This window comes from Monodelphis domestica, chromosome 4, assembly GCF_027887165.1.
Source record: "Monodelphis domestica isolate mMonDom1 chromosome 4, mMonDom1.pri, whole genome shotgun sequence".
NCBI classification, from domain to species: domain Eukaryota; kingdom Metazoa; phylum Chordata; class Mammalia; order Didelphimorphia; family Didelphidae; genus Monodelphis; species Monodelphis domestica.
The window spans coordinates 208,848,400-208,873,050 of record NC_077230.1 but is presented as its reverse complement, the minus strand read 5'-3'; the positions used below and the strand labels follow the sequence as shown (position 1 = coordinate 208,873,050).

Sequence of the window (24,651 nt, the reverse complement as noted above, 5' to 3'; positions counted from 1 at the left end):
CCCTAGAGGACTCTTATCTTCTACCAGAGGGGTCTGGCTTTAGGGTTGTCGTTAGAAAAGGATACAATCGGCAAAAAAAGATGAAAAGAAAAAATTTTTTACCTTTCATAGCATAAATGTGTCGCTCTGACCAATGACAGCTGAGCATATCAATTCATCTCTAATGCCCACGAAATATAATCCTCTGTGGAGGCTGTTAAGGAGTATAGGGAGAAATAATCAAAATCTCAAGCAAAAACTCATAAACTTATCAAGTTAATGAAGCAATTCCCCTAATCAACTTCTCTGCAGGTATCTTTCCTAAGGAAGTCATTTTTGACCTTTTTGAAACTGTGATGTTCTCTTGCTTATTTGATTTGGAGATCCTATAGAAAGAATTCCTACACAGACTAGAAGATTCTTACATAAGGCTGTATGGCCCTAAAGGTTCTTTCCAATCTTCATAAGTACTTCATAATCTTCAAAAGTACTTATATGTAAGTGAATACTACTCTGATGGTCCCATGATTTCCTCAATGGGAGTATGCACTCTATAGATTCAGATAAATATTCCCCTATGACTTTTTATCCTGTGTGGCTTTTGTCTATGAATCTACTCAGAGATGTCACAGCACAGGGGACAGAGTGCTAGACTTGAAATCAGGAAGATATGAGTTCAGATTTGGTCTCAGGCATACTGGTTAGGTGACTTTGGGCAAGTCGCTTAACTGTTTGCTTCAGTTTCCTGAACTGAAAAACGGGGATAATAATAGCATCTACCTCCCAGGGTTATTGTGAGGATCACATAGGATGTTATTTTTAAATCCCTTAGCACCGTGTCTAGCATATTGTATATGCTTAATAAAGAGCCTATTTCTTTCACTTCCTTAAGCTTTGCCTCTGATGTTTACTCACTATGGGACACAGAACAAGCCCTCTCCGTCCCCTGGTAATTCTTAAAGGCAATAAGTAGGTACCAATCAGGATCTGAGAAGGTGAAGGAGTGTTCCTAATCATAAGTTCTCTACAGCCATGAAATTGTAGATCTGGGTTCAAAAAATGTTTCTCACTAATGACCTTTGGATGATTTACAATTCTGGTTCCTCAAAAATTGTGGAATTTCACCATTCACAGACATAAAGAATCACCCCCAAAACACTGGTGATTTTTTAAATGAGATTTTGTTTCAGGGAGAAGCATGACATTTTTGAAAATGCTATAGGATTTCCCAAATATAACATAGCTTGTTTTACCTATGTTTAATTCTGGCCACAGTTCATTGTTTACCTGCAGGATTTGTTCAAGATATAGACATTAATGCACCAGCTCTATGGACAAACCATCAACTGCAAATCAGAATCTGTACAATAGACATTCTTCATCCACTTGGTTTTTCTTATGTGGATAATGGAGATCAAACTTTTGAGTGATTTTAGACCTCGTTAGGAGACTCAACAAAATTAGAGGTCTTAATGAACGTAGCACAATTACCTTCAACATCTAGGGAGCCATTTCATCTATGGGCAATCCCTTTTCTGTTAAATCTCTTTGCTGAATATCCTCTGTCACAGTGGGTCATTGATAATGGGACCATAGACTTAAAACTGAGAAGGACCTGAGAACTATTTAGTACAGTCTCTTAATTTTAAAGTTTAAGAAGCCCAAGGAAGTTAAATAACTTGTCCAAGATCACATAGGTAGCAAGTGACTGTAATGAGATTTAAGACCAAGTCTTCTGACTCCAAATTCTTTCCATTGTATCAAAAAATGATTGTCTTTAAGTGGTTTATAGGTAACTCTCCCCCCTTGATATAGTAATCAGAGAATTGTAAAATTAAGTTATCTCTGTGATTGCCTCTTTAATGTAATCTTACATGATCTTTATATCTTTATGATAAACACTATTGGAGAAGAGCCTTAAGGATGCATTTATTTGTTCTATTATATCAAATGCTTTTTTATAGCCAATAAACACAGTAGGATCTTATATGCTCTGTACCTTCAGTCGGTTGTATAACTATGAAAATGTAGTTGGCCATGGAATAACCTTTGTGAAAGCTGCTTTACTCTCTACTCACATATTCATCAAGAATATCTATGATCAGAGAAAAAGGAAAAGAATCTATAGATTCTAAAATATTTACAGCAGCTCTCATTGTGGTGGCAAAGAACTGGAAATTGAGGAGGCCCATCAGTTGGGGAATGGCTGAACAAGTTATGGCATAGGATTGTAATAGAATACTACTGGGCTGTAAACATTTATGAGAAGGTCAATTTTTTAAAATATGAAGTCTTACATGAAATTATAAAAAGTGAAGTAAGTAGAACTAAGGAAATATTCTATAAAGCTACAGAATTAGTGTTTGAAGAATAACTTGTGAATGTCCACCTCCAGAGAAAAAAACTGATAAATAAAAACACAAAAGATATAGTTTATATTATATATATATGATATATATATATATATATATCATATATATTGGCCAAACAATGCCCTTTTCTAGAGTGGGGAAGGGAGGGAGAGAAAAAGATATTTGGGGATTTTAATGCAACCAGCAAACAAATAAATTAATAAAATTCCTTTTAAAAAGAATATCCTAGATAATTGGTTAACAGATATTTATTAAATGCATACTATGTGCCATATACTGTTGGGCACAAGAGGTACATGTATAAATTGAAATAATCCCTACTTTTGAAGAACTTACATTCTAGTAGGTGATACAAAACATAAATATAGCATTAATAAATACAAATATATCCAAAATAACTAAAAACCAGGTGATTTGTAAGGGGGCACTAGTAGTTGTAGGGGAACAGGAATTAATTCATTTTTGAATAACATCTTTTTAAAAATGGACTTCATAGAATGGAAATAAGAAAGGAATGAGTTTTGGCCATTTGGAACAGCCAGTAAAAAGGCACAAAGATGGATGGAGTGTTGTGTGTGGGGAACATAAAGAAGGCCATTTTAACTGAAGAGAGGGGGAACAATGTCCAGTGAGGCTGGTAAGATAGGCCAGACTATACAGGACTTAAAAACTGGACAAAGAAGGTTGTTTTTGATCTTTTGACCACTAGAGGTGATCGAGTGGGGATTTGATATAGTCATTTCTTCACTTAAAAAAAATTAAGTTGGCAACAGTGTGTAGAATAGACTGAATTGTCCATTCTGACTCCTGACTTCTAATGTGGGCTTTCCTCCTTGCTAGTTGAGTAATTTGGGGTAAATCACAAATTCTCTGGGCCTAATTCTTATAATCTCATGATGATCATGACAATATGCCCCCAAATAAGATGCATCTTCATAATGCAAAGGAAAGGAAATATAGCCAACTTTGATGTCTATAAATGGAAGATGAGTTATTAGAACATCTTTGAGACAACTAAAGAATATGTTATTGACATCAGCATATTATAAAAAGGGAAAACTTGTTAGTACAACTCACATTCCAGCTTCTGCTCTTAAAAAAACACTGTGTTCGACCCCCAGAGAAACCTGACTCCACAGGAAACATTTAGGCTAGCTGGAAAGTGAGTGCTAGAGCTATGTTTAAGGACACTGGGCCATGAAAAAACATCTGTTTAGGTCTTTTGTTAAATGAAACTCAAGTCATCCGTGCACCACTAATAGCATCTTTGTGCCTCATAACTTTCCACCACATAAACAGGATTACCTAACACCTCCGGTTTGTGGGTAAAAACTGTTATTTATCAGCAAAGACCTGCTGACAAAGAACAAATATAGGGAGCTACAATTCAAGTTCTCCTCCTGAAACAGTTTACACATTTCAGTCGCTGCACCCTGGCTGGCTCCCTGCCAAGTCAGCACCTCTGAGGACTGGGAATGTTGATTTTATGGAACACAGACAGCAAGATGACCTTTTCCCTGATTTGTTCCTCATTGAGGAAGGCTCTAGATTCAAAGCTAGATCACGTCTCTGGATGCCTGACTGTGGAGCTGATGGGTTACTAAAGATTTCTTTCTAAATGGAGGATTTATGAAAATAACAGTTAGGGGATTACCTAATCTGTGATTTCCAAATCTGAATTTATGCCAATGTCTAATGTTCTCGAGTAGAGAGGAAAGACCATTATAGAATTTAAAAAATAAATTCTTAAAATAAAGTCTAATTTAATTCACTTTCATTTACAGGGATAATTATTTTATTTTATTATGTGGCTGGAGTTTCTGAGCTGACAGTTGAATAGAAAAAAGAGATTTGGTTGGGTTTGATAATATTTGGGAAATGGGTGCTTTAAATGATCCCAAAGTGCTCACTGCTCCAAAAGTTCATGTTCATAGCACCAATATTCTTCTGAACATCCTATATGGATTGCCATGCATTTTGAGAGGTTCATGGGATTGATTCCCAGGATATCTAAAAAAGAGGAAGATCCTAAAAAACTCATAGTCAGTATTACAACCCAAAAAAGATGATTAGGAAGATATCATATGATCATAAATTTATAGTTAAAAAGGGCTTTGCATAGGTCAAATGACGTTCAGTAATTTCAGTAATGTTTAACTCTTCATGACCCCATTTGGGGTCATCCATTTTCTTGGCAAAAATACTAGAACGATTTGCCATTTCCTTCTCCGGCTCATTTTATAGATGAAGAAACTGGGGCAAACAGGGTAACAGCTAGTAAATGTCTCAGGTCAGATTTGAACTCAGGAAGGTGAGTCTGATTCCAGGCCAGATGCTCTATTCACTGCACCACTTATGCCCAGGTCATATAATACAACTCCCTCATTTTTAGGCAAGGAAACTGAGATCTGGAGCATTTAACTGAATCATCCAAAGTCACACAGATAACGCTTTGAATTCAAGACCAAGCTCAGTCTTTCCATATCACTTCCCTACTTTTCAATCAAGAACTAACAATCCATAAGCCTACTTTCTTAGTTCTACAAAATCTGTATGAGAACATTTTCCCAATCTCATCACTTGACTAAAACTATCATCTCCAAAGTTATCAATAATCACTTAATTGCCAATGTTATAGTCTTTTTATTGACCCGCATCCTTCTTGACCCATCTGTTAGGTCTGATACTGTTAACCAAACTCTTCTTTTGGGTCCACTTTGCTTCCTGGGTTTTTATGATACTACCCTCCTGGTTCACCTCTTATCTCTCTGAGGGTTCTTATTTAGTGTACTTTACTGGATCATCATTCATATCTCTCCACTTCACTGTGTTCCTAAGGTTCTGTCCCAAGTTCTCTTTTCTTCTTCCTCTACAATCTTTCAGCAACCTGGAACTATCACCTTTAACTATCACCTCTATGAAAATGACACGTAGATATAAGTATCTATACCCAATTTCTTTCCCAAGCTTCAGTCTTTAGGATCCTTCGATCTGGATGGCCCAGAAACATCTAGAACTCATGTTTGGATACAAGTGCCCAAAAATGAACTCATCTTTTTTCCCAGATCTCCCGTCTTCCATTTTCTCCTATTTCTTTCCATTTCCATCACCTTTCTAGTCTCAGATTCTTGGTGTCCTCACTCTTCCCCATCCCACATATCCTCCTTATGCATTCATAATATCTCCTGCTTCTGATTCCTTTCTCTACTCATCTAACTACCACTCTGGTTCATTTTTCATGATTTCTTGCTTAGATTATTGTAACATCTTCTTAATTAGTCACCTTGGATCATGTCCATTCTACATTCCTCCTATCAAAATCCCTTTTGGACTATAAATTCATTATTTTAAAACTTTTTTTCTCTATTTAATAAACATGGAAAACATCTTGTAATCATTCTTTTTGTAGATTCAGTGTAGTGTACTTCCTTAGTCTTCTTTCTTCTGGGCCAAGGTGATTCCCAGTTTCTTTCATTTTTTCATAATAATTTTATTTTAGAACACTTTTGTGCTCTATTTAGCCCTTGGAAAGTATCCTAGCTCTTTCCATTTTTTTCTGAACTCAAAGAGGACTGATGCTTTCTGGGATGGTGGGGTAGACTGCAGAGAGGAGACCAAGGAATTGCCTCACAGTTTCCCCATGATAGACTTCTCTTCACTCATCAGGCTTATTGCTACAACAAGATGATTAAGGCTCTAACATCTTTCTGTTGTGCTTATACAAAGTCTCACATTGTAAAGAAATGTGTTCAGTAACTAGATTACAATTGATTTGTCAGCCAAAGAAGATATTTATCTGCCTTCAGCTGGAGTTGCCTAAGAAAAAATAGGCCACAGATTTTAAAAGCCTGAAATTATTATGTTTTTAAGACTTTGGTATTAATATAAGAATATATCTATAATCATTCTACTTGAGAAGTAGACCAAAAAACAAACTCACATTCCTAAATAACTTAAAGGGGTTTTTTAGTTTATAAATTTAACTGAAGCTTTTTATTTGTATGCTATCAGATTAAAAAACAGTATGTTCATAACATGAAGTATGTTTTTTCCCCCTCAGGGTCCTCACATGGTAACTGAAGAGCTTCATTCTATAAGCTTTGAAACACAGATCTGCCTGTATGGCTTGACCATAGACTTGGAGGTGAGAATATTCAAGGAATATTTGCCAACTAACACATAGCCATGGGGACTTGCGGGGATTTTATAAATACCTGATCTCCCACCTTATCATTTTCAGAGGAGGAAACTGAGGTATAAAAAGTTGAAATTAGTGGGTCCATTAGGTGGCTCAGTGGATTGAGAGCCAAACCTAGAGATGGAGAGTCCTCAGTTCAAATCTGACCTCAGACACTTCCTAGCTGTGAGACTCTGAGCTAGTCACTTAACCCCATTGCCTAGCCCTTACCACTCTTCTGCCTTGGAATGAATACACAGTATTGATTCTAAGGCAGAACATAAGGGTTTGGTGGTGGGGAAGCTGAAATCCACATAGATCTTTGGGAACCATTTTAGAATTTGTTCAGAAAAAAATGCAACTCTTCTTAGATTTTTAGGATCTTCCTCAAATTCATTCTCCAGTATGTTGTGCACTTAATCTGCTCAACCAACCAACCTCTCTATTTTTTAATCAATACTAAATCATGTTGATGATACTGTTTTTAATTATAGTTTGAGATCAGAATATAATTTGAGTGCTTCTAGACTCCTTTCTTTCCCACTTTTTTCATTATTTCCATTAAGATTCTTAACTTTTTATTCTTCCAGGTGAATTTCATTATTATTTTTCTACCTCTATAAAGTAATCCCTTGGTTAAATAGTTGGCACAAATACAGTCTGTTACACTTACTACATGATCATGCATGACCTGTATAAACCCAAAAGCATTCTATAGGATTTAACTGTTAAGCCACAGAAGAGCTTCTAAATTGCATCAATGGAAGGATTTCACAGATTTTTCATGTAATCATATTCTCCAAATAATCTGTAAGCATTAAGTGAGCATATATTTCATATTACTGAGTAAATGGAGTCTTGCATTCATATTCTTGGCTTCATTACAGTACCAATGGCCTATTGTCAAGGTTATCCTTTGAGATTCATCTGGATCATAAAAGTTGTTATGAGTAGAAATAGGAATATTCTTAAACAAGATCATGTAGAAGTGACCAGGAGCTACATTCTTTATTTTCATAGCCCAGAATCCAGAGGAATTTATTAATTTTACAAAGTACTCCAGTATCTGTCATCAGGAAGACCTGAGTTCAAATGTAGTCTTTCTTTACTTGCTAACTATGTTACCCCAGGATAAATCACTTAACCTCTGCCTGCCTTCATTTCCTCAACTCTAAAAGAGTAATAATAACTTGCTTCCTGGGGTAGTTGTGAAAATAAAATGAAATAATATTTGTGAAATGCTTTGTAAACTTTAAAGTACCATATAAACACTAGCTATTATTATTAGTATTAGGCAGTTAAGAAAACGATTATAATTTTTGGCTTTCATACAAAAGTCAGAGTGTCTAGCACTAGGGATCCTGGACTGCTCTGCTATTCTCAGACCACACCTGGAATGTCGTATTTAATACCTGGCACATTTTCCCAAAGATATGGATAAGCTAGAGAACATCCAAAGAAGGGGACCAGAATATTGAAATGTTTTTCAGTTCATGCCATATGAAAACAGGTGAAATTTGCTAGACATGATTACCTTAGAAAGGAGGAAACTGGAGAAGGACATTATTGCTGTCTTCAAATATTTGGAAGAGGGATTTGACACTCAGCTTGGCCCCAGAATGTAAAACTAAGAACAAAAAGGCAAATTTATTCTTAATGTAAGGAAGAATTCCCTATTAATTATTTATCCAAAAAAGAGATGGGCTGTCTTTGTCTTGGCATATCTTCAAGCAAAGACTGGATGAAACCTGGCTAAGGATAATCAAAGGGGGTTCTTGTTCAGGTATAAGTTGGAATAGATGTCCTCTTTGGTCTCTTTCAACTCAGAGATTCTGAGATTCTAGTAAAGGCAAGATAGAAACAGTGGTCTCCATTTCCTAGTGGAATGGTCTTTCCCCTATGTCCTATTGCCCCTCCATTCACCAGCTGTGTTCTCAGCTCTGCATAACAAAGCAACTTTGAACATGGGAATGAGCATTGAACTAAGAGCCCAGTCATTGAGATTCTCATCTCAGTCCTGCTAATTGCTAGCCTTGTGTCTTTGAGAAAGTCATTTAACTTATCTTCAATTTCTTTGCCAATAGCAGTGTGGTCTATATCACAAGATATGAAATAAGCTGTAAAAGGACTTCCAAAAAGTAAAAAAGTTCAAAATAAAATATACGATATCATTATGGAAAAATTATAAATAAGCTTTTTTTGTCTTGGCAACATGGTTATTTCCTTTCTCTGTTTTTTTTCATATTTTAAAAGTATAACTTTTAATAACAATAGCTAGCATTTGCATAGCACATTCAGATTTATAAGGCATTTTACAAAATATTATCTCTTTTTGTCCACACAAATCACTCTGTGAGGTAGGTGCTATTATTATCCCCATTTTACAGATGAGGATTCTGAAGCTGAGGAAAATCAAGTGACTCAGCCAGGATCACACAGCTAGTAATCCTCTGAATCTAGATTTGCCATGAAGATTTCTTTATTCTAAATCTAATACTTTACTGTGCTACTTCATCTTATTTCAGTTAATTTTTAGGCTTTTTCAAAACCATCAGATCACACTATGATTTTCTCTCTGGTGAATTTTTTTCCATTTTCTCCAATTATAATAAATATTAGATCATGGACTCAGTGGGCAAGAGACATTATACTAGCAGCTTTTTCAATATCAATACATGTTAGGTTCTGATATCTTTGTATGTCTTTTTTTAACAGACCAATTCATTACCTGTTGTGATGATTTCCAACGTTAGTCAATTACCTAATGCTTGGGCTTCTATAATTTGGTACAATTTATCCACCAATGACTCTCAGGTAGGAAGACGCTACGTTTATGTATTCTTTTATTTCTCTATAATCACAATGCATTTACCTTCATACAGACAATCAGTCAGTCAACTAGTACTTACGAAGCATCTACTGTGTGTTAACCACTGCTCAAAGAGTCAGCACAAAGGTCAAACCACACACACACACACACACACACACAGAGTCTATAATCTTAAGGAGCTCACAGGATAATTAAGAAGATACTATATAAATAGCTATGTACAAACAAGATAGAGATATAGATATATAGAGATATATATGTATAGTGTGTGTGTGTGTGTGTGTCTGTGTAATTGGAAGTAATTTCAGAGACAGCCACTAAGATTCGCTTCTTGTAGAAAATAATATTTTAGCTGAGGCTTAAAGGAATCCAGGGAAGCTAAAAGACAGAACTGAGGAAGGAGAGAGTTGCAGTCATTCGCCGCAGCCAGTGAGAAATCTGGGAGTCAAGAGATGGAGTATTGTGTTCAAAGAACAAGAAACCCCTGGATTGCGGAAGGAGTATGGGCAGGGTATAAGATATAAGCAATTAGAAAGGCAGGAAAGGGCCAAGTTATAGAGAGAGGGCTTTGAATGGAAAGCAGACGATTTTGAATTTGAGCCTAGAGCCTAGAGTTTACTAGTTGGGCAATGATATGGTCAAGCCCACACTTTAGGAAGATCAATTTGACAGCTGAGTGTCAGATGGATGGGAGTAAAGAAAGACTTGAGGCAGAGGGAGACCATTTTTAGGCTATTGCAATAGTACAAGTGGTGATCCTGTACCAAGGTAGTCACAGTGTCAGAGGAGAGAAGAGAATGTATGCAAGAGCTATAATCAAACTAGAAATGACAACATTTATATGATTGGCTATGAGGATGAAAGTGAAATCAAAAAGGAATCATGGAGGATTGGTGCCTGGATGCCTGAGATGGTGGTGGTATCCTTTCTACTAGGAAGTTAGGGAAAAGGGAGGATTTGGAGGGAAAGATAATCATTTCAAAATTGGACATGCTGAGTTTAAGATATCTATAAAGCAGCTATATATTGCTAAAGGCAGTTGGAGTCGCTAAAAGGCAAAACTAGAATTTGAAGAATGGTTAGAGCTTGACAAATAAATCTGAGAAACATATGCTTAAAGACAGTAATTGAAATCATGACAGCTGATAGTATCACTAAAGAATAATAGAGGGAAAAGAGAAAAGAACTCGAAACAGTCTTGGGGGATCCTCACTCTTAGTGGGTGCAAATTCAACAAAGGAGACAAAGGAGTGGCCAGACACATAGAAGGAAAACCAGGAGAAAGCAATGCCATGAAAACCGACAGAGAAGAGTATCAAGAAGAGAAGACGGACAGGGTCTAAGGCTTCAGAATGGCCAAGGATAAGCAAAAAAAGTGTGTAGAAAGAAATGCTTTCAATTTAGGTACTTCTAAAGGGTTTTCTAATTTCTTTAGATAGATAGATACACACATATAAATACATACATACACACACATACATACATGCATTCATACATAGGTACATGCATAGATAATTTACACATTCTTGTAGTTGCATTGTTATAAAGAGTTACATATTTGTAGGGTAGCTAGGTGGTATACTGGATAGAATGCCACGCCTACAGTCTGTTAGACTCATCTTCCTGAGTTCAAATGCAGCCTCAGACACTTACTGGCTTTGTGAACCTGAGCAAATCACTTCACCCTTTTTGCCTCCATTCCTCATCTGTAAAAGAGCTGGAGAAAGAAATGGCAAACCATCTCAATATCTTTACCATGAAAACCCCAAGTCATCACTAAGAATCTGACATGGCTGAAATGACTGAACAACAAAAATATATTTGTAGCCTGATTTCTCAGGACTCCCAAATAATATTAATAATGAGTAATGAAAGGTCTGTATCTTCTATTCCTAAATAGTTCCCTCAGTTACTTACTTCCTAGATCTATGCCTTGCATATTGCTATGTGGTCCAGTCATTTGGAGTCGGAAGATCTGGGTTCAAATCCCAGATCTTCCACTCATTCCTTGGATAAGTCAGATAGTTTCTTTGGACCTCAGTTTTCTCTTCTCTAAAATGCTCTCAATGACATTTATGCTCAGTCTGTTTTCATAAGAACCAAGCTTTCCTCCTTGGAGGAACAGACCCTTTGGCTCTATTCTTCTGACACTAGCCTGACAGACAAGTTCCATACTACACAATTTCTTTGCCTCATCCCTAAAGCATCCTCCCTACTTCATCTCTAGCTTCACTCCACCCTGTTCACGGAGCCACAGAAAGCTACTGAGATTTTAAAACAGTCATGAGGATCATTTACAGTTCTTGATTATCCACTGAAGGCATGGGGCCTCCACTAGCCCAGATAGTCAAGAGAGGTTCCTAGTACATTTAATTTAGGTCCACACTGCCGGAGTTTTGTTGCCATCTGGTGGTTATTTAAGAATTTCTTAAGAGGTAAGTAGGGATCCAGTAAAAGCCCAAGATGAAGGAGTGCTGATTAGTCCCTTAAAAGAGAAAGAGGGCGTGGGGGGGGGGGGTCAGTCCCTCAATGGTGCTTTCTCTCTGCCTCCTTCTTGACTGCTATAGTATCAGATCTTTTACAACTTGTCCAGCTGAACTGAAACGAGAAATCCTCTCCAAAGGCAAGAATTCTTTTCTTCCTCAGCACTCAATTTGAGGGAAGATGCTAAGTGCTGTGCCCCTCCTCCCCAACTTTGTCTAGCTACTGCAGATAAAATTTTGGAGAGAATCATTTTGTCCTTTCCCACTATCTGTCTCTATCTGCACTGGAACTAGGGACAGTTTCTCTAATGTAGAGAATAATAGTTGGGAACTGAAAATGAATGAAAAAGCATTTATTAAATGCCTGCCGTGTATCAGACCTATGCTGGACCCAGGGGATGAATACAAAAATTAAAGAGTTTACTCACTCAAGAATTTTTTAAATTCAACAGTCAGTCAGTCAATCAGTAATTATTTATTAAGTGCCTATTATATGCCAGGGACCATATTAAGCACTTGGAAATATGAAGAAAGGCAAAAGACAGCCTTTGCCCTCAAGAAGCTCACAATCTAGGGAGGTTCACAACACATGGTAAGGGGAGTTTGGTGAGGAGGGCAGGGAAGTAGAATACCCAAAAGGGCATGACAAAATCCTTCAACCAAGGACGGATGGGAAATGAGGTGTCTACTCTGGGTCCTCTCCTTAAATAGAGATCTCCAATGTGGATATCCAATATCTACACTCCACTCTCTCCAGTCAGAGGAAAGGAAGGAGACCATGGGGCAGGGGCATACATAGGTACAACATATATAATGGAATGGGGTTAAGGAAGGAATTTGGGTCTGAGAATTACAGGACTGTCAAGTAGAGCCAAACAAAAATGTATGAGTCAAAAAGAAAGGCTAAAGGAATTTAGTCATGTCAGACTCTTCATGACCTTATGGACCATAGGGGCCTTCTTGGAAAGGATACTAGAATGGTTTGCCATTTCTTTCTCCAGTGGATCCCTTTGTCAGGCAGTCAGAGATTAAGTGGCTTGGTCAGGATCACACAGCTGGGAAGTGATTGAGGCCAGATCTGAATACAGATATTCCTGAATCCAGGCTCAGTACCCTATTCATCGAGCTTCCTAGAGTCATAAACATCTTCTCAGCTCCCAGGAAGGATAACATAACTCTCTGTTATTTGGGAATCATTAAAGAGGTACCTTAGGAGCAGAGGGACATTGTAGGACATTTGTGGCTCTGTGAGATAAAACACAGTAAGTGCTCTGCCCCAAATAGGATAATACCCATGTTCAATGCTACTCATTCTGTACTATAAGCCAAGAAATGAACCAAGTAGGAGTTCTTCTTTAAGTTTGGCTTTGGAACTTGGATCCCCGTATCCCTCCTCTACAAAGAATCACACAAATCCTCGTGCATTTGGCCAGTTGCTTAAAATACAAGATTATCTTTTACTAGCATCATAGACAGCAGATGGGGAAGCAAATCCTGCTTCCAGATTTACTATCTATATGGGCAAGTCACTTGAATTCTTTGAGCCTCAGTTTCTTCATCTGTAATTGGGGACAATAATACTCATAATACCTACCTATTGAGAGGCAGCATGGTCATTACAGTGCTTTGACTGAGATTACCACAAAGTTGACCATTTGCTTGAATGAATTGACCAATTAGTCCAAAACCCTATGAAGACACAAGAGCTCTTGAGACACAGCCCTTCCTCAGAGGTAGGGGGGATCTGTGCCAAGACTTTGTAGATGAGGGAACAATTGCAGGGGCAACACAGCCCAAAGTGTCAGATAAACAGAGGTTTGGTGGGATGGTACCCTCCATTACTCCATTGCTGCCATGATGCCCAAAGGTCTTTGAATCTGAGGTCCCAGGCTTGCAAGGCAATGCCTTCATCATATGTGACTCCCCTTTTATGGCTTAGAAACTTCAATCTTTGGGGCATGGCTAACAGGGATACAATTACAACTCTGTTTCAGAACTTGGTTTTCTTTAATAATCCTCCAACGGCTGCTTTAAGTCAGTTATTAGAGGTGCTGAGCTGGCAGTTTTCATCGTATGTTGGACGAGGTCTCAACTCAGACCAACTCAATATGCTGGCTGAGAAACTCACAGGTATGTTTTGCTTGGGATGGAAGGCTCTCAGCTCTTTGTGACGGCGTGCTTGGTGGTTTAAAGACCCAGTCTTATTTGTGCTATCCTTGGGCAAATAACAGCCTTTTACAGTAAGGCAGCAACATTCGCTACAGAAAACCTATTTGCAGTTTTTTTAAAAACCCACTAGGCAGCTCACACAGTACAGGAAGAATGGCCTTTCCTCAGAAATTTTAAAGTAGAGTTGGGAGGTTGATCAACTATACAAGTTGACTGAAAATTGCTAGCAGTTTTTTTAACTAGTCTGTTATATATTGCTGTGTCGTAAAAGGTAAGAGATTGAGGTAAGCCTCAGAAACACCATTAGTGCTAGAACTGAGTGGGGGAATGGAGAAGCAGTTGACATGAACAAGTGGAGTCAAACATGGGAATCCAAATCCATTTGAACAGGTATTATTGAAAGTAGCAAGATGAAAAACCCCTTTCAACAGAGTAACTTATCATTTTCCTTAAACACTTACTTTCTGTCTTAGTAAACTCTAAAACTGCAGGGTAAGGGCTAGGCAAATTGGGGTTAAGTGACTTATCTAGGGTCACACAACTAGGAAGTATCTGTGATCAGATTTGAACCCAGGTCCTCTTGACTCCAGGCATGGTGCTTTAACCACTGTGCTGAGCTACCTCATTTTCCTTAACTTTAAGTGTTGTAGAAGGGAAAGCTCTTTGTAAATTTGAGCTGCAGTTGCTTGCTCTTGTTTTCATTATTCCTTTAAAAAAAAAAAAACTTCTTACCTTCCCTCAGAATGAATATGTAGTATCAATTATATACTAAGTATTGAGTCTAAGGCTGAAGAGCAGTAAGGGCTAGGCAATTGGGGTTAAGTGACTTGCACAGGGTCACACAGTTAGGGAATATCTGAAGTTACATTTGAACAAAAGACCTCCCAACTCCAGGACTGGTGTTCTACCAACTGTGCTATTCAGCTGCCCCTATTACTATATATTTTTTTTACCCAGAGTGTTAGATTATCATATTCTTCAAAAGAATGTGGATTCATTTAAGAGAAAAAAGGGTTTGTGGAAACTTATTTCTAAATCTACTTAATATGCATCTACTTTTAAGTCATCATCCTATCAAGGAAACTCCAAATCAATGAAGTTCTGAAACAAAGGTCATATCAATCAAATGGTAATTAAGCATTTATGTGCCAGGGACAAGTACAAGTACAAGGAATGAAATCATCCCTGATAAAAAGGCAGTGTAGTTAATATAGTCAATGGAAAGCTAGCCTTGGAATCAAGGAGACCTGAATTGGGGTTCCACATGACACAAACTATGAATATGGGGATGCCACTTAACCTGTTAAGTATCTAAGACAAATTACAGAAGAGTGGCTGAGTGTGCCCTCTTACCCTGGGGTTGTTGAGGGAGTTTCCAAACCAGTAATATCCTATCATGTTAAAATCACATGTCCAAGATTTCACATTTTGCTCCTAACCATGTGATTAGTAAAATATTGACACAAGATTACATAAATGGAAACAATCTACTCTTTATCCCAGCTTTGTTCAGAAACTTTCCCCCTAGCCTATTGAATTAAATCTTTTTTTTTAATCCTAATTTTCGGTGTCCATGTTGCCCATTTATCACTGTGGCATGTGAAAAATGACAAGACTAAGAAACAAAGGTGCAGAGAGTTTCTGAGCATATCAATTTATTAAGCACTGTATGCCAATTAACTAATGAATTGGTACCAGTTGCTTTCCTCAGCTTTGGCATTTGGTCCCTGAATACAAAGGGAAAGAGATTTTTATACATTAAAAAAATCAAATAAGGCTAATTAAGAGAAAATAATTAACTTGGATACAAAATTAGGTGATCTTATTTCTAATTGGAGGAAAGATTAAGGACTTTCTGGGTGGAAAGGAGAAAGCAAATAAGTAAACTTCCCTGAAATCTGAAAAAGGAGTGTCCCACTTCCTCCAAGTACCTGTATTTAAAGGAACATGAAAACAATAACTGATTGACCAACACAGGTCCAATTTTCAGATAAGACAAATGGCTTTCTCCTTGCATCAATCTTAAGGCCTGACTGTATTTCTCATCAATATAACCTAAGTCCTTGGTTAAGGGTCTCTAAGATGCAAGAAGATCTGACTTCCCAGACATGCAGGGATAGGTTCAAACAACACAATAAAGTTATTACATAATTCCCACAATTGCATAAAATTTCTTACAAGACAGAAATTGGACTAGAACTATAAATGAATACAAAGGGAACTGAGCTAACTCCCAAACTGAGTCACAAGTTGTTAAGAGTGGTTCATCACTTGTTTTTGTAATCCCTTATATTTTCCCATCACTCACATTTTCTGATATGAACTCTTTGTTACAGCTAAGTTATTCTTGGCACTGTTTCCCAGACAAGCTATGGTTAATTATTCCAACCTCTGTACCTTTTAAGCTATGCCATCCCCATCCAAATCCTAAACCACCTACTCCATGAAACCTTCCCTGACTTTTTAGAATGTGAGCTCCCTCAGGCAAGGACTGTTTACCAATTTTGTTTTTGCATTCCAGCACCTAGGACAGTGACTTAAATTTAGTAGGTACTTAATAAATGTATGTTGATTTGAATTATTTTGACCACTGTGACCCACAATGTCCTTTTCTTTCTCTGAATCCTAAGGATACTGAAAGTCTCTAACACATAATTTATTATATGATTATATCCTATCTAGTGTTATCTTTTTCAAATGCATTATTTTTGTTACCCCAACTAAATAATGAAGTCCTTGAGAGTGGAAAATTTGTCATATTTCTTTGGCATTTAGAAGCCAGCACCAGTTAGGTTCCCAACTGTATCTGTAGGGTTTTTTTTAAATGAAGCAAAAAGCAGGTGTTATTTTCTCTTCTTTAATTGGATTAAAATGGATTCTTTTCTCTTCTTTAATTTTAGCATCACAAGCTAGCTACAGTGATGGTCAGCTTTCTTGGGCCAAGTTCTGCAAGGTATGGTCAAGAGAAAAAGAAATCTTATACTTTATTTCAGATTCCTTTGGGTTGAGGGGAGTTATAAAGGTCAGAGGCAGGCCTGGATCAGGGGATGGAAGGGGAGAGTAGTTTAGTCTTAGAGTTAGAAGCTCCTTCTTCTATGTATGCTTCCAACAATTTACTAGTTGCATGACTCAAGTCAAATCATTTAGCCTCGCTGAGTCTCAGATTCTCCATTTGTCAATGAAGATAATCACATTTGATTTACTCACCTTCAGGGGTGATGTAAGAAAAGCATTTTGTAAACCATAGGATGCTAAATAAATGTGAGTGACTACTTCTATCATCATTACAGCCCCATTTATACCATGGTAAGAATTTCCTAGATAAACACATTACAAAGAGAAATCCTAAAAGTTTCTCCAACTTGATGAGATATAAAATATAAATGATTTACCATGAAATAAAATATGAAAATCTATTTTTCTGATGCATTAGCTGAATGATCATTCTATCTCTTGTTTGTCTTTTAATGAAAATAGGAGCACTTACCTGGCAAAGCATTTACTTTTTGGGTATGGCTTGAAGCAATCCTGGATTTAATAAAAAAGCACATTCTTCCTCTTTGGATTGATGGGTAAATCATGTACTATAATTTCTGCATGAATGTCATTTTTCTGCATATTGCATTATTTGCTCTTTGAGGCATGTTTAAACCCATTAAAAACATTCTTGAGCTTTTAAGTATTTAAATTTAAGCCTATTGATATTAATGTTCACGGTATGATTAAGAGAATTTCAGATGTGAATTCTGTTGAATGCATTCAAAAATACACTGAACACTTCGGCTTTGTGGATGCAATTGAAGATGTGCCACGGTATATTTCATAGTCTTTCATCAAGTATTTGAACTCTTCTTTCAGGTATATAATGGGCTTTGTAAGCAAGGAGAAGGAGCGAGTTTTGCTTAAGGATAAGATGCCAGGAACATTTTTATTAAGATTCAGTGAAAGCAACCTTGGAGGAATTACCTTTACTTGGGTGGATCAATCAGAAAATGGTATGTCCTATGTTCTCCAGTGTTACCTCTTATTGTATCACTAAAATAGCATTTTCTTGGGAGTTTGTTGTTAATATTTGGGAATTTAAGACTGGTGATTATACATATGTATTTGTGTGTTTTTGTTGTTGTTATTTTAAATGTCTACACAGAGTTTGTGTATCACCTACTAACTTCTGTATTTAGACGGGAAAACATGAATTTATAATTGCCTGAGTGAAAGTCCTCCATATGGGTGCCATCTGTAAAATGTCTAGTCTACAGAATGTCTGGAAAGACTTTATATTCAACCATGCACTGATAATATGGGCAGAAAGAACAGTAATCAAGGACAATGTGTTCATACAGATGATTGACTATCCACCTGCCTTTTTTCCTTCCAGGAGAAGTTAGATTCCATTCTGTAGAGCCCTACAATAAAGGCCGTTTAGCGGCTCTGCCATTTGCTGACATTCTTCGAGACTACAAAGTTATTATGGCTGAAAATGTCCCTGAAAACCCACTGAAGTATTTATATCCTGACATTCCCAAAGATAAAGCATTTGGTAAACACTACAGCTCTCAGCCAAATGAAGGTTAGCTTCTGTTTACTTTTTCTCTCATGGAATTTTTGAAAGATAACTCATTTCAAGGAAAAGGAATAGAAATATCTTTGCTATGTGCTTGGAGCTTTTTAAGACCTAAGGGAAAATGGGGTTGATTTTTTTTGTTTTTCCTTTCTGTTTAATCATCTTTACAAAAATAAATACATTTGAAAATAACTCTATGGCCTTTTCCATTGGTATTTCATAGTCTGTTAAAGCTGGCAGAAACCTTTAAAATTATCTAATCTAGCCTTGTCATTTGACAGATAACATTTTTTTTTACATAGCTGAAATCAATGTGAACACTATAAAGCTGAACAAAGTCAGTATCAGCAGCTATTGTGAGGGATTTGTCTATACTGGTAGAACGAGTGAAGTACCAACAACTCTTTAAACTGCAGCCAAACTTGCCTATAGGGTTTGAGAATGTTCTTTAACAACAATTCTCAACCTTTTTGGTCTCAGGATCTCTTTGTGTGGTTAAACATTATCAAAGATGCCAAAGAGCTTTTGCTTATATAAAATATATCTACATCTATGTCTATATGTCAATATTTACCACATTAGAAATTAAAATGTCTTGATATTATTATCAAAATAATTTATATTTCATGGACCCTATGAAAGGATCTTGGAGACGCCCAGGGCCAGACCACACTTTCAGAATTACTGATCTTTAACATGCCTATGATTCAATTTCCTCCTATGTAAGCTTGGGTTTATATTGGTCTATCTCAGAGGAATTTTCACGAATACAAAGTAATGATTATAAAAACTTTGGAAACATAAAAAAGAAATAGTGAGACATGCCTATATATGTAAGGGAAAAAATCCAGGGTTTTTGAGTCTTGTGTTTTATTCTAGTAGTTGTGATTTAATATTACTCTAATAAATGAAGTTATTGACTATTAGTTGGCTGTTCAAGTAATGTGTAAGACTTTACACTATAAGCCTGATGACAAAGTCACTGTTTGTTCCACTGTACCAAACTAGCCATATCACTCTTTTTTAATTATGACATTCTAAAGCTTTAAATTTACTTCTACTTTTTCCCTAACTCTATTTCTAATTTTGTCCCCAGTTTCAAGACCTACAGAAAGAGGAGACAAGGGTTATGTTCCCTCTGTATTTATCCCCATCTCAACAATGTGAGTCATTTTAATCACATGTGATACATTTATTATTGAATTTGCTAAAAAGAAACATTTTCTCTTGGAAGCTTATAGATACTATGGTTCCATCTTCAGGTGCTTCCAAGAGAAGAATGGAACTAAAATATTTGTAATTAGGAGAGAACATTTTGTACTTACTGTCTTCATGCAGTGCAATGCCTTACAATAAGGCTTGGAGTAGAGGGGGTCAGGCCAAGACAATCTCTTAGAATCTTTAGAATATATTCTCCATCATAATTGGGGCACAAAGTCACCATGCTATAAGTCATGTTTTGAAATTTAAGTTACACACTCTAATATAAGCCTAGAGACAGCTTAGCATGGTGACTAGAGGGCCACTGTTAAAGGAAGGAAGTCTTGAGTTCAAGTCTCTGAATGATACTTTTTAAAAAACAAGTCATTTGAATATTTGGAAAAGGAGTTTCCTCACCTGAGAGTTCCCAATACCAATGAAAAAGAAACCCTACTCTGAAGCTAAGTGATGTATTGGGAATCTCTGGGCTAAACATAAACAGAATTTACTAGATAACCCTTCAGAATCATTCAGGATCCAGTAAATTACAGCAAATACCTAATTTCCAATTTTTCTTTTATGGTTTTATTTTTTTTCTGTAAGCCGAAGTGATTCTACTGAGCCACGCTCTCCATCGGACCTTCTTCCCATGTCTCCAAGTGTATATGCAGTGCTGAGAGAACACCTGAGCCCCACAGTCATTGAAACTGCTGTATGTTGTCAATTTTTTTACTTCTAATCAATTCCATTTCAAATGCAAGAGAATGTGTGGAAGAGGGGGTTCAAGTTCTTCCTGGACAATGCTAAAGCCTAAACCTTTGAATAAATTTGTAAAAACTGTATGAGAAATGATCCAGGAATTCTCTGGAACCTTCTCCTACCAAAGTCAACTGCCGAATTTTCAGTATGGGCATTTTACACCTTGGAAATTGACAAATGTTACAAAACAGGGCTTAATTTATTTTGTTGCTCGACCATACTTAAGGAAGTGATGGAGAAAATGTTAATAGCATACATTAAAATTTAAAATGTTTGATATATACAATTTGCCTGGAGAGCCAGTTTTAAACATTTACCAGCACACTGCTGAATAATCAAGAGTTTCAGTTATCCTAAGCAGAAACCTCTTTCATGACGTCCTTATCTTGAAGGCCACCAGAGGGCGATCTGTTCATTCCTACCATGCTAACATGATGTTGGTCCAGCCAGCCAACAGAGCACTTGGGTGGTAAAAGCCAAATTTCTAATTCAAGAAGACTGAGTTTCCATTTAGAAATTCAATCAGCAGGAATTCTGGGAGTAGACATATTGTTTTGTTTTTTTCCCCTGCACCGGTATTTGTGTTTCAGGTTCTTGGACTCAATACACAAAACCTGAAATGTGACAGCCATATAAAAAAGAAGTCAAGAGACTGTGTAACATTTCTTTAACTCCAAATGAATAAATTAATAAATCAACAGCATTTATTAAACAATTATTCTGTGCCAGACATTTTGCTACATGCTAGAGATATAGATACAAAAATATGAGATTACCTAGTCTAATTTCTTGCTATTTTCTCCAATTTTCACAATTCTCCTAAGATCACCAAACCCTTATATACTTCATCAAAACAGTTCTTTTAAAGAAGTTATTTCATAGAAGCCAAAGTTAGAGATTTGCAATATCTATTGCTTCAACACAGATCCTGGCCATAAAATATCCAAATCTAAAAAAAAAAAATCTAAGAGATATTTTGATTATGCCTGGTTTTTATCTCTACTCTCAAGCAAATCTATACCTAAACTATAGATGATAGATCCTAGTCAGGAATATTTCCTGAAAGGGACAATCCATATTGTTTGAGGCTGCAGTTCCCTCATGTGCAAAATGAGGGGACTTGGACTAAGGTCCTTCCCAGCTCTAAATTTATAATCCTATGATTTTTCTTAGTAGCTTATTCCAGTGTTAATTTTTTAAATTAGTTCTTTTTTTAAAAAAGTCATTTTAATCATTAGCTTACACAGAGAATGCAAAAAAACAGATTTAATACCAAAAAATACAAACCACTTTTTACTTCGCATATTAAATTAAATTACCATTTTAAATTTTGTCCTGAAATTTCATAGGTCTGAAACTTTACATATGCAAAATGTTCTCCACCACAGAAATGCTCTCAGCAAATAAAATCCAGAACCTGTTATTAATCATCTATTTCTCTTTAAATTTGAGGAACCTAGGATTTATCCCCACAAAGGCATTGTGTCAATCCTGTAAAAGTTATTGGTCAATTTACTCTTCTGTGCTGAAATTACACCTATTTTCTCTTATTCTTCCCTCTATGGAAAAAGATAGCTGACTGACAAGTACTCAAAGTCACTATAACAACTTTACTTAGGCTAAATGACAGCTGTTCCTTTTGCATAATTAAGTTTCTAGGGAAAAAAAAGTAGTGTTTTAAAAGATGGGCTTAATTGAGTAGTTTTATGAGATGGTTTGAAAGTCATGATATTTCTGTTAAAATGACTTTCTCAAAATTAACCAGTTTCACTTTTCATTTCTAGATGAGCTCTCCATATTCTGCTGACTGATGAGATTCTCTTTGCTGCCTAAAAGAACAAGAAAGCTAAAAAATACATGCTATTTTCTAAAATGCATCTACATATATTTTTCAATAGAAACTAAAAAGGATTTCTAATGCTCCATAAATAAAGATTTCCTGGAAATGTCTGAGGTATAGAAATCTTCCCACCAATATGGTTCCCTGTTTGGTAGCAGCATACTTGAAATTTTGAAAAGAAAAAACTTCAGATATGCAAGTGAGATAAGATAATTTTAGGAAACCAGGGTATTGATACTGTAAGTCGATCTCGGTAGTTTTATATGCTATGCACTTATTTTGGCTTCTTATTTCTCACATCAACTAATCATCAAGCATTTCTCTAGATCTTGCCATGTGCTAGGCACTGTGCTAAGCACTGAAGGCAAACAAAAATGAGACAAATCTTGTCCTAAAGGAATTTAGAATTACCTCCTGTCTAGCACATCTATTGGTCCAGGTATTTCAATGTCTGTTTGGGTTATTCACCATTCTCTACTCTGCAGAAACTCCAAATTTTATGATTTTCTGACTAGAAATTTCTCAGTTTCATGACTTCAGAATAGGGGCAGTTTTTCAATGGCCTATCCTCATGCTTGTACTAAATCTGATTACAGTTTTTGCTTATTTTTAGAACAAGAACTACAACTTGTAGTTGTAGGATAGAATAAATATAGGTTATGGTTCAGCCCCTCATCTAAGATAAATTTTTATTGTATTTAGACTCTGACAGTCAATGCAGTTATGCTTTTAATTCAAAGATAAAGAGCTATTTGCTAAATCGGTGCTTTCAAAGGTCCAGAAGTCCTCTATGCAGGATGTCTCCAATATCTCTACTGGAGGGGATTTCCTGATTACACCAGGAGCACATAGTGATTCAACTTGGAATGTGGTGGGAGATGCATTTGGCCCACATTTCTTCCAAGCCCTATCAGGATTTCTGGTTCTAAAAGGTTAAATATGGGGGTAGTGATCAGAATCAGCCATTCCATCTATTTGGAAGAGTTTGAGAGAAGAAGAAACAAAAACATAAAAATGAAGTTTATATTTTAAAGGTTAATCCTACCCTTGCCTCCACACCCCCTATTATAATTCAATCTAGCAATTTCTTTGTGTTTTTTTTTTTACTTGTACAATCCATGAAAAAAAATGTTAACTCTTTTTTTTGTAATAACTTAGTTGGAATTTCTATGTAGGTATTCTGAGGGAAGAGGGATAATTTCTCTAGGGATTCATGACACAGACATCAATGTACATATTTTCCTTATCTTTGTAATATATATTTTCAAATAGAAATAAAATATTTTTGTTTTGAATACATGCTATGAATGGTTGAGTCCTTTTAAAATTAAAAAATGTCACTCTGACTAGTTAGTCTGAACATCAGTCCCTTTCCCATTCATAGTAACAAATGCTTAAAAAAGAAGGTTGGCAGGTGAACTTACTAGGTGCCAAAATAACAAAGGAAACCCCACTTAGCCATAGCATAGTAAGCTGAGCCAGCAACATCTCCTTGTCATCCAACACAGTTCAGTTCTCAGTTGAAATTCTCACTGACCCACTGCAGTATCAAGGCAAAGAGCTGTCACTCAGGCATGGATCACTGCATAATCTGAATATAAGGTAACCACTCTCCCACCCTCCATGGAAGGTTCACCATTCATTAAATAGGATGGCAATAATTCCATGCTGCTTCCTAAATGTCTCTCCTATTGATTATTATTCAGAGTGATTCTAGATCATAGGTTTAGAGCTAAAAAAGACCTCAAAGATCATCTAGTTGACCACCTCCTCCTCCATTTTGCAGATGAAGAAACTGGGGCCCAGGTGTGTTAAGTGGCAGAGTGGAGATTCAAACAAAATCCAGTACTCTTTCTGTTCTTCAGTTGTTTCAGTTGTGTCCAACTCTTTATGATTCCATCTAGGGTTTTCTTGGCAGAGATACTGGAGTAGTTTGCCATTTCTCCTCTGGTTTATTTTACAGACGAGGAAACTGAGGCAAACAGGGTAAAGTGACAATTCCAGCATCACATCACTATCTGAGGCCAGATTTTAATTCAGAAAGACTCTTCTTCCTGACTCCAGGCCTAGACCTCTATATACTATGCTCCCTAGTTGCTCTTGATACTCTTTCTACTGACCCCTTAATTAATTTGGTATTAGTAAAAACTCCAAAATTCAATATGTAACCAAAGCTCCAAACTTTAAACTACTCAAAATGTCAATTATCAATACAATGACTCAGGTACACAACCAATACTTCCCTTTCCTCATTCTTTAGGCTGCCATCTTATTTCTC

The 24,651-nt window shown here is 36.5% G+C and overlaps 1 protein-coding gene across 1 annotated transcript in view; it reads left to right on the top strand.

Moving 5' to 3' along the window:
* The window catches only part of STAT4 (signal transducer and activator of transcription 4), a 127,369-nt gene extending 103,697 nt beyond the window's left edge, over positions 1-23,672 (top strand). The window contains exons 14-23 of the mRNA XM_003341288.3: positions 6,412-6,495; positions 9,244-9,342; positions 13,836-13,971; positions 16,911-16,963; positions 17,488-17,582; positions 17,869-18,005; positions 18,389-18,580; positions 19,671-19,737; positions 20,378-20,486; positions 22,318-23,672. Coding sequence (XP_003341336.1) covers positions 6,412-6,495; positions 9,244-9,342; positions 13,836-13,971; positions 16,911-16,963; positions 17,488-17,582; positions 17,869-18,005; positions 18,389-18,580; positions 19,671-19,737; positions 20,378-20,486; positions 22,318-22,344 — 999 coding nt within the window. The 3' untranslated portion in view covers positions 22,345-23,672. The remainder of the gene's footprint in view (positions 1-6,411; positions 6,496-9,243; positions 9,343-13,835; positions 13,972-16,910; positions 16,964-17,487; positions 17,583-17,868; positions 18,006-18,388; positions 18,581-19,670; positions 19,738-20,377; positions 20,487-22,317) is intronic.
* The last annotated feature ends 979 nt before the right edge of the window (positions 23,673-24,651 follow it).